This window comes from Nymphalis io, chromosome 6 (genome assembly GCF_905147045.1).
Source record: "Nymphalis io chromosome 6, ilAglIoxx1.1, whole genome shotgun sequence".
NCBI lineage: Eukaryota > Metazoa > Arthropoda > Insecta > Lepidoptera > Nymphalidae > Nymphalis > Nymphalis io.
The window spans coordinates 13685946-13696636 of NC_065893.1; the positions used below are offsets into that span (position 1 = coordinate 13685946).

At 32.2% G+C, this 10691-nt stretch overlaps 2 protein-coding genes across 2 annotated transcripts; one reads left to right on the plus strand and one right to left on the minus strand.

Moving 5' to 3' along the window:
* Positions 1-1393: 1393 nt before the first annotated feature.
* LOC126769247 (carbonic anhydrase 2-like) lies at positions 1394-7753 on the minus strand. The gene is made up of 6 exons (XM_050487884.1): positions 7708-7753; positions 6930-7142; positions 6533-6693; positions 5858-5944; positions 2258-2485; positions 1394-1666 (listed from the first exon to the last, which is right to left on the minus strand). The coding sequence occupies exons 1-6, from the start codon at positions 7736-7738 to the stop codon at positions 1394-1396; spliced, it is 993 nt and encodes a 330-aa protein (XP_050343841.1). The 5' UTR covers positions 7739-7753.
* Positions 7754-8161: 408 nt separating this feature from the next.
* On the plus strand, positions 8162-10146 carry LOC126769248 (MYCBP-associated protein-like). Its single transcript, XM_050487885.1, has 2 exons — positions 8162-8658; positions 8916-10146. The coding sequence occupies exons 1-2, from the start codon at positions 8162-8164 to the stop codon at positions 10144-10146; spliced, it is 1728 nt and encodes a 575-aa protein (XP_050343842.1).
* The last annotated feature ends 545 nt before the right edge of the window (positions 10147-10691 follow it).

Genomic DNA, 10691 nt, shown 5'->3' on the forward strand with positions numbered 1-10691 from the left:
TTTCCTTCGCAAGTTACGATGTTTTCGACTTTTTGAATGAAGAATCTATTGATACTGACAGGTGACACTTGACAGTGACATCTTAAAATTTGACATAATATTTTGCTTAATTTCATATTCTTGAAAAAGCAAAGGTGTTTAATATACAGGCACAACTTTTTTTTCTCATGTACACTCCGATTTTATTATGAAGAATTTAACCAAGTGTTCCATGCAATGGTATTAAATAGTATAGATATGTTATACCCTAATAAACTAAAACAAGGAAAAAATATTTTGCAATAGTGGACAGCATTGTTTTTCATGAAATAAAAGTAACATTTCACTAGATTTTCGAGTCGAGAGAGATGGCGTTTATAAATTAGTTCAAAACAAAAAGATAAGTAAATGTCACATTTATGCCTATTTCCCAGATCAACCAAAAAATATTTTGAGCGCTACACTATTTTTATATAACATAGTAAACATATTACTTTATTTGAAAAATGGGTATATTTTTTTTTGTTCTGATTTACTGTAAATTATTTTGTAATGTAATACAATTTAAATTTCAATATAATTAAGTTTATCGTTACGATGTGTAGTTATGCGATACAGTGAGTGAATCAAGGGATTAGCAAAGTAAGAGAGCAATTTTGTTATCAGAAATCATGATTGTTTATTTCATTTTTCAAATCTAGAGAAATATTTCTTTCTACTTGTAGGTAAACATATTATATTGTTAGAAATATCGTCCGAAGGGGCGTGGCCTAGAGGCCCTTGAGAAATTTGATCATGTGATGGTCATCGTGGTGGGGATTGGCCCTGCCGAGCTCATGGGCCGGCCAGGCTGGCTTTACTCACTTCTGCTTGGACACTCGGTTGTGGCGGATATCTCACAAAATATAATACTTCAGTTGCTCAGTCTTGATTCTTTTGTTCTATTTTTGTGTCTTAGTTATGTGTCGATATATGTTTAGCTTAGTTTTGTATTGTAGTTTTGTTTTATCTCTTTAAAAAACCTATTACCATCTTTATTTCTAATAATATAATAATATTTTTGTAGACTATGTTAAAGTATTATAACATAAAAAATCTTGCACACAAATTGTTTCCTTGCACCTGATATTTTTTAAATAAGCTATGTACAAAAGATGTCCCGAGGTTATATTTAAATATAAAAAAATCGATTAATTGCACAAAGAAGAGTCCATATTGAATAGCACTAATAATTGTACACTCTCAGAGAGTACACTGTAAATGAGCATACTATTTAATAGCTATAAATATGCTTTCCAATAACGTGTAGGTATTTCAACCGTAATGACTTTAAGAGTTGATAAACACGTGATACTGAAACGACAATGAACAATTTTACGATTTATACGAATACAAAACTGTGTTCTTTCAACATTTATTTCTGGTCAATATTAACGTCTTTATTTTCATTTTCTTGTGTAAGCAAGTTAGCATTTTGCGGTGGCAACATCCAAGGGTGCTTTTCATATGCCGTTGATAATATACTAATGGAAGGATCTGCTATCCTAGGTACTGGTAGCAATGAATTATATTGACTCCAATGCGGACTCAGGAAAAATACATGGCGGTCTTGTCTCTCTTGCAGAGGTCTGAAATTACGTAAATTTGGCTCATCCCAAGGATTCCACAGCTTCCGAAATTCTTTCATCTGAAAGTATCAACTTACATATACAATTTGTGAATACATAATCTAAGCGGTACCCATGTAATATAACTCTAATGGAAAGAAAAACATGTTAGGGGAAACTTAATAAAAAACAACGTTACTATAAAATCATCATAACATTGATAGTTTATCAGCTTGGAAAATTGGACACGCGGTATGAAGAGATTTGCGAAAATAAAATGATCAACAAGAAAAATAACTGTTGTTTTTTAGAAAAAAATCATTCTTTGAAAAATCTTATTAAAAAAACAATTTTTATCATATTTCAACCCATTGATAACAGATTATAATAATTTAATTAGTCATTTTAGAAATCTCATCTCATTTAGAAATGCTAAATATTATTAATCGTAAGTTAAACGAATTTTTAAAGAAATGGTTAAAAAACTAACAAATTAAAAGTTATTTTATTTTTAATGCAAGAACTACCTACTCAATGTTAGTCACAAAAGTGCAAATTATATTTTGGCTTATTTGAGTTGAATTCTTATAATAACAGACACAAAATACAGCAACCTTATTAAGGTATAAGTTCACTAAATAACTTATATTATAGTATGTTTTTCAACTGACCTGTTCCAAAGAAGCATGCAAAGTTATCCGCGGAACCAACCATCTTACGATGAATTTTTCTCCTTTAACAGAAGACAAACTTCCCCAGTACAGGAAATAATCTTCAAAGAACATCGGAACAAGGCGCGACAAAGGATAAGGACCGATACGTGTGCTCGTTTGACTTTCTTGAATTCTTGGAAACCCTTCTAAAATCCACTGAAGTCGTTCATCCGGATTTATTCCGTACTGTGAAGGAATTTTCCAAAACAATTGCCAATTATTTACTACTATATTAAAATAATTAAGTGATTTTATTCCTTTTTATATTCTACATAAAAGCCGAGTTGGCCCAGTGGTAAGAACGCGTGAATCTTAACCGATGATCTTGGGTTCAAACCCGGGCAAGCACCACTGAACTTTCATGTGCTTAATTTGTGATTATAATTCATCTCGTGCTTTACGATGAAGGAAAACATCGTGAGGAAACCTGCATGTGTCTAATTTCACTGAAATTCTGCCACATGTGTATTCCACCAACCCGTATTGGAGCAGCGTGGTGGAATAAGGTCCAAAACCTTCTCCTCTAAAAAGGATAGGAAGCCTTAGACCAGCAATGGGACATTCACAGGCTGTTAATAGATAATATAATAATAATAATAATGATATCCTGGTACATTTTTCACACATGGCCATGTGATCCCAAATTAAGCTTGTACAAATCTTGTGCTATGGAAACCAGACAACAGATAAAAAATTGTATGCGAATATGAAACTGTGAATCTGCTCCAGGCCACGGTATCAAAGATTAAAACTTTAAAACGCTGCTCCAGCGTGGTGGAATAAGCTCCAAACCTTCTCCTCAAAATGAGGAGAGGAGGCCTTTAGCCTTTAGTGGGACATTCACAGGCTGTTTCGGTTCGGTATATTCTACATTGTGATTAAAAAATAATCATAACTAATAAATGGTTTGTTTGTTACGCTTTTACCTCTTAACTATACAACCATCATTAATCATCATTAAGTTTTTCTAATAAAGGTACAGAAAATGTTCAAAGATCTAATCTAACCTAACATTTGCTCCTCACCCTGCATCACACGCATCACGGATGAAGCAGCGGTAAATATAAGTTTATCTTTACAATCTCTGTAACTAATACGGTTGATATAAGTGCCTTTTTAAAGTAACGCGCGTTATTTTTAACATCTTGAAAATACTTCTCCGGTGTATGTTCGCACACGAAAGTTTTTTGTTTGTTTACGCTCTGTTATAAACTCCAAGCGCAACGCATCCAATCAAATGGCACAAAGCATTTATTCAAACGCACGTTCGTGCAGCTTCTGGGCGAAGTGGTAAATAAGATGTAAGCGCTTTTTAAGCGACGCTTTTAGCTCCCGAGCGATTGTGGACTAGCACAGAATGAAACTTCAAGCGATGATAACAAAAGAGTTATATAAGTTCGAATATAATAAAGGTAGAATATTCGTTCTATTATCAAAATATAAATTGTATTCATGATTTGACCTTAATTAGCCCTCGTACTCAGTATCAGATTTACCAGCAGGCTGAGTAGGCTTCAGCGTAGGGTGGCAGATTTTTGTGGCGGCAAATTTGGTGGCTCAAAGAAATCAAAAAGATTTCTTTGTGACGGTTTTCTGATGGTTTACAGATAGAAGTCGGCAACAAAATTTACCTATGACTTGTCATTTTGTACATTTAACGGTGCAGCAAAAATACCACATTCTAGAGTAAAAGAGCCAGTTCGCTGCCCCCTAACGGTGAGTCCCGCATATCCTCATACTCATGTGGGGGAAATGCGTAAATTACTTTTTCCAGCGAGAAAATAAACGCCTCCAACCAGAAGTAGGACTGGCATCTAAAAATATGACAGTTGTAGAGGCAAGGGTGGCAAAAACTTTACAGCCTATACCTTGAAAATTTGTAAATCCGCCACTGCTCGTACTATTATAAATGTAAACGTGTTTGTATGACTATCCTTTAATGACTCTCAAATTGATAGACAAATGATAATACTATTTGACATATAAGCTTAGATTTGATTTGTAAAAATCAATAAAAATTTAAAGATTAAAGCTAAAATGAAATGAAATGAAAAAATTAAAAAATAAAATGTTCTATAGAATTAATAAGCGGCTTTTTAATCTAAATTAATAATAAAATAGTGGCTTCCTTCAGTGCGTGATATTACGTATGGAAACGCACCAGCTTGGATTGGCTCACTATGGGAAGAGTCTGGTAATATGGTCTGCGGAAACAGTGAAAAAATGCACTGAACTGTTTTGTCTTTGCATATATATAACTATGTACAATATACATTGTTGTTTCTATGAAACTTTTATACAAATATTTAAATAAAGTTTAAAGTAATTGAACCATTTTTTGTGGCATCGTTTTAATTAAATCGAAGCATGAACTTAAAACGAGCTTAGAAACTTAGCAGACATTTAAGATTGAGAAGAGATCAGTTAAATAAGTACATTACAACTAGGCCAAGAGATTATAGTTTCAGAATAAAATAGCAACCGATAGCCAATATAAACCAAATTATATAATAATGAAGATTATATTCTTATATAATATTAGAAAGAAGTCTCCAGTGTTCCCGCAGGTTCAACGCCTCTAGCGCACTCGGAGGCGTGCTTCCACTGTTCTGACGGAGGATGAGGGAGAGAGAGATGTTTATAGACCCTCGCGACCATATCCGCCAGAATGTCCTAGTGCGCGCAAAGCGTGCTAGGACGGTTACCGCCTCGTAGGACATCTTGCGATATCCCCGCACTATGCGGATGGCCACTCTTCGCTGCGAACTTTACACGACCCGTCATAGACCCAACTCTTACGTAGCCTTCTAACGCACTGACAAATAATATAGATCCAATATGTCACAAAGCGTATATTCAAACGCACGTTTAAATAGTTTGTGGGCAAAGCAAATCAAATATAAGTGTCTACGCGACGCTTTTAACTCCCGTGCGAATGTTGACTAGCACGCAACACACAAGTGTAACTTCAAACGATGATAATAAAAGACTTTATTTATAAGTTCGAATATAATTTAAAATATAAATTGTATGAATTCGACTGTCGAATTCACCCTCGCACATGAAATTTCAATCGTCGGTTATGATTCACGTATTCTAACCACTGAGTCATCTCGACTTTCATCTCATTGTTTGTTTACAGCTACTCTTATGTTGCTTGCCAATTTAGTTGTTTATTCCAACAATATTTCTCTCGCCCCTTAGGTTGTCAGGTAGAAAAAGCTTTTTATAAATGACCTTATTTGTAAAGTACTTAAAGATTGCACAAAGCTATTTTTTATTTTATTTTGTATACAATAAAACGATGTGAATATTAAAGTTTGTTTCCAATAGCTCATTATAATTTTTATTCTGAATAATAGTATAATTATTACAAGAAATAACATATTCCTATTACGATTGAAAACAAAACGAAATCATCACATTTGAAATATAATATATGATTGGTTATATATTAAATTAGTTACAATTTACAATTTTTATAATAGAAAAAAGCATAATTCACATATTCAATCATCTCAAATCTAATATAAAATAAATACACTACGAATCAGTTACCTTTATAATGTAACATATGAATACAACTCCGTCCGGATGTCGTAGAGCTTCTTCTTGAGTCATATATTCAGACTTGAAGAACGTCGCCTGCAATATTTGTCGATTATAATACTCAGTTAGTAGCTTATATAACTTCACTCTACGTCACGATCCACTGCGAAGTAGTAAGATTAGCTAGTGAATTTATGTAGCTGAAAAGTGCCAATCACAGAATTAATTTAACATATTTTTTACAATACGATCCATGTTGGTGTACCTTTCCTAATCAATTACTTTAATTTTAAAATAGTTTTGTCTATTATACACAATAAACTTTATAATATATTTTAAAAATAGGAGAGTCGCATAGATGTGTTTTTATAGCACTTACATATTGATGACTTAAATTCGAGTAAACAATTACTCATTATTTATGAAAATATGTAAATGTTATAACACTAATTTTATTAATACCCCTAATCAGGGACGAAACTAATTAATTTTATTATCTGACCTTGTAAAAAACAAACTGGCCAAGAAAAACCTATTTTAAATATAAAAATAAAATTAATTTGTTAGTATTTTACGTTACTGATATATAATTAACTAAAGATAAAACTGTAAGCACAGATAATATTAAAATTTTACTCAAGTGCAAGCACATTGCCTTAAAAATACATTATGATTGTGAATAACCTGCATTTCTCCGGGATAAATTCTTTTATCAACTGAGTGCTCACTCCCTTCCATCATATTCGATCCCCAATGAAAGTGTATTTGTGAAAATACATGCTTCTCTAGAAAGGGACCGCCAACCAGGAATGGCCTCTCCGCTTTCCATTTTGCTCCGAGCAGAACTAGACATAAAAATACCAAACATTGTTTTGTCACTTAAAATGTCTTTATCTGAAACCCGTTAAAGTTGTAAGAGACGATTGGGGTGCTTGTGAGTGTCGTAAGATTAATCAATGGTGCCCATTGATAGATGCATTTACCTAGGCTGTCCCCAAATGAGTGACATAAGGTGTATGATGTATGATCATAAATTATGATATAGCTTATTATATGAAGAAAATATAAGATAAAAATGAACCTGTGTATCCAGTATTTGTCAGTTTCACTTTATGAGGATATACGTCAAAATTATACCAAACTAGTTCCGGACACCAATACTTCAAGGAACCAGTGATGGAAACATCTATTGGAGTTGGTAGGCCACCCTCGAATTCACACCAATAATGAATCCACTCTAAAGATCCAAATGGTGGTTCATTTTCATCCTGTGCTGGTGTTTGTTCTTCTTCCTCTTAAATGTATTTATGGATTGGAAACCAAGTGGAAAAAATTTCTAATCAGTTGGTAAATGTTCACCACTATTCATCTTATTTATTCCTTACGCAAAGGCTATTTACATACACAGACAGACAAGTGCAGTCACCGAATTATCCAGTGAAATACTGAAGACTGTTTTCTTAAGAATAGTATGTACATCTTTGATATGGAAATAATATTAAGGCTTCACCCCTAAGGCTCCAATGCTGATTAATGGATATATGTACATATGTATGTGTCACCCTATCATCTGACATATAAACGTTTCCACACGACGTTTCTCTTCACCGCTTAGCATGTAATGCATTATAAACATAAATGACGCATGAAAATTTAATGGTGATTGCCCGGGTTTAAGCCCTCGATCTTCGGATAAGATATATATCCATGTAAAAAACCTGCATATGTATCGACGTAGGTTTCAGTAAAATGAAATAAAATTTGAGCTTTATAGATTGAAAAATTAAATTATAAGTTTGTCCTACAAAAGAGCGATAATTTCATCTATGTTGAAATATTTTTAATACAAAAGGCCTTACCCGTTTGAGCTACAGTTGTTTGTTTTAGCATAATTTTCTAAACAATTTACACTTAAACTAAGTAATTTTATTTAAAAATATAAATTTTCAGCACATTTAATTTATCATTTTGACGTTACATAACATGACACGTCTATACAAGGCAATGTTTATTTTCATGAATATAATGTACAAGAGTGAAATATATTATATTTATGGTTTATATAGATACTCGTAATTTTTTAATCAAATTTGTTCGATAAAATCTTTATAAAAATAATTTTAAATAACGAATATTTTTTTTACATTATATATTTATTTTGAATATATAAGTCATATTAAATATCTAAATCTAAATGTTATAATAATACTTCATGAAGTTTCATTAAATCATTAAAAGCGTTTTGATCAGTTTTGACATTTGAAATATAGTTATGGTTTTGTTTATCATTATCAGTGTCTAGTAATGCCAAAAATGAATTTAAATAAGGCTGTATCATGCAAAGATATTATTGATCCAGATCCTGAACTTTTAGTGTGGGAAAAATGGATAAAAATAAGAAAAGAAGAAACAGAGAATTTAGCTCGAAAGACACGAAGACCACCAGCTGATTTAGCTATGAATTTACTGTCGAAAGTCCGAGAAAATAAGGAAAGGAAAATAGTGCTTGAAAATTGTCAAATTGAGAAAAAAGTAAGCGTGAGAAACACTTTATGGGAACAGCCTCAACGATTAAAGCAAAAGAGCTATTGTGAACAAGTATATGAAGTACAAAGAACCCGCGCTGAACTTGGACGTCCTCGTATTATTGAACATATTGGAGTTCCTCGTCACATACAACAAACAGAAATGGGTATAACAGATGTTTCTAAACGGAAACCATGCCCAAAGTTAGATTCATCGTATATGAACTACAGAGAAAAACGTGAAAGAGAATTACAACATAAAATAAAGAAGATAGATCCTTTTCGGTGACGACTTTTTATATAACTATTTTTTTTTTCTTCATTTGTTTCTCAGAATACTTTCTAAAACCTTATACATAAATCAAATTTTAATATGCATGAAAATAAGCAACCACACGGATTTATTTTATTCGGATTATATACACTCTAGATATTCCTTATTGAATGAGCTCCCCCAATCATAATACTTAAAATTGCGTATATAAAAAATGTAAACTAAATTTGCTTATTAAATAAAAATGATATACATATTTTTTTTGCAGGTCTCAAATCGATGACATTATGATTATAGGGAAAAAACCTAAACCACCTCAAAAAAAGATGGCTCCTTTACCATCTGTCGTCGTAACATCTGACCCCGACATCGACAATGATGTAAGCACTGTATACGCAATTAAAATAAACGACAATTTTCTTTTAAAAGATGTTGGTGGCCAAGAAATTGGTCATTTAATTAAAATGCAAAATGAATCCTTGCATGGCGCGTGCAAATCTTGGTCTTATTATTTCAATTGTCCGATAAACAAAATTGGGAGAAGTAAGATTTTTTTACAAAACCTAGGAACAGTTACACTAAGATATTGTTGGAAAAGGGTGAAATTACCCTTTGAAGAGACACAAGGTCATGTGTTCTTCTTTAATAAGAATGAAAACGTCATTTTTCCAGGACAAAACCAAGAGATATTAATTACATTCATTTCTAGTAAAACTGGAAGTTATAGTGAATGTTGGGAAATAGTATTTTTAAATACTTGTTTCTTTGGAAACCAACATAAGCAGCTTATTTTTAATTTATACGCTGATGCAATAGAAAATGTAGCAAAGATTAAAAACAAAATTTTTAAATTAAAAAATATAATTTATAACAATGTTCTTAAGAATATGGCTAAAGATATATTAGAAGAGATTGTGCAAGAAGCTACAAGTATTCAGCTGCAGATATATCCATACAGGAAAAGGTTCTTGGAAGCCGAAATATTTGTTATGAAAAATCCCGTTTGTTTTTATCATCAAACGGAAGTAGCGAAACTTAATGAAATTTTCTCAGAAATGGCTCCAGAAGAATCTTGGGACCTCTCTATTATAAGTTGGAGATTAAAAATGATGAAAAAAGAATACGAAGACCGAATGAAATATTATGAAACTCTAAGAAAATCTCATAGAGAATGTTTAAAGCCATGGTATGAAGACGACGACTTGCTTGAACAAAAATATAAAGCAGTTAAACAAATTCTTGGACACATGTTTGACAAATTCGATGACGAATACGCTCGGTTACCAGAAAATTCAGATGTTGATGATGAAACTGAAAAAAATACAAGTAAGACATCCCAGCGCGAAAAAATATCAAGTAAAACAGCCTCATTTGCTGTGAAGAATATATTTTATCTTCGAGCGTATGAACATGTTGCAACTGCAATGGAAATGTGTGCTGGATTTATCAGTAGCTTAGATTTGAACAGATGGATCGACTTTGATTTTTGTCGAACATAAATAACTCTTTATTTGTTGATATTTATAGTATGATTTTATCAGAAATATTTTTTTTAAAATTGACCGCAAATTCGTATTATATATTTGTAAATACAATGTTTTTAATTCGTCCTTCTACGTAAATTAGATATCGATTAATCATTCAGATGGAGAAATAACCTGTATTTGTAGATTCTAAGTAATTATAGAGTCCGATCTTGATATTGGAAGTAGACTATTTTGATAAACAAGGTTACCCTATACATTTTCTTCACCGCCGAGTACGAGATGAATTATTATAAATACAAATTAAGCACATGTATTAAATATTCAGTGATGTTTGCCTAGGTTTGAAGCCCTTAATTAAGAAAATATTTTTTAAAAATATGTGAGATGTATTTGTCTAATTATTACATTAATAATAATAATGTCCTCCAGACCGATTTCGGCCATGGCGGCCAATCTCAAGAGAGATTAGCCAACTACGCAGGAGATATTATAGTGCACAAGTGTGTGCGCAAACACAGGTGCTCTCTCTATTCCCTAACTTTCATAATCCGATGGGA

What these genes read in the sequence shown, in the direction of transcription:
- LOC126769247 (XM_050487884.1), bottom strand. Translation starts at nt 7,738, where the DNA reads ATGCTAAAACAAACAACTGTAGCTCAAACGG. An exon ending in GACAAATACTGGATACACAG is followed by an intron (nt 6,694 to 6,929) that starts GTTCATTTTTAT and finishes TTTTATGTCTAG; the next exon opens with TTCTGCTCGGAGCAAAATGG. An exon ending in TGCATGCTTCTTTGGAACAG is followed by an intron (nt 1,667 to 2,257) that starts GTCAGTTGAAAA and finishes TGATACTTTCAG; the next exon opens with ATGAAAGAATTTCGGAAGCT.
- LOC126769248 (XM_050487885.1), top strand. Translation starts at nt 8,162, where the DNA reads ATGAATTTAAATAAGGCTGTATCATGCAAAGATATTATTGATCCAGAT. An exon ending in AAGAAGATAGATCCTTTTCG is followed by an intron (nt 8,659 to 8,915) that starts GTGACGACTTTT and finishes TTTTTTTTGCAG; the next exon opens with GTCTCAAATCGATGACATTA.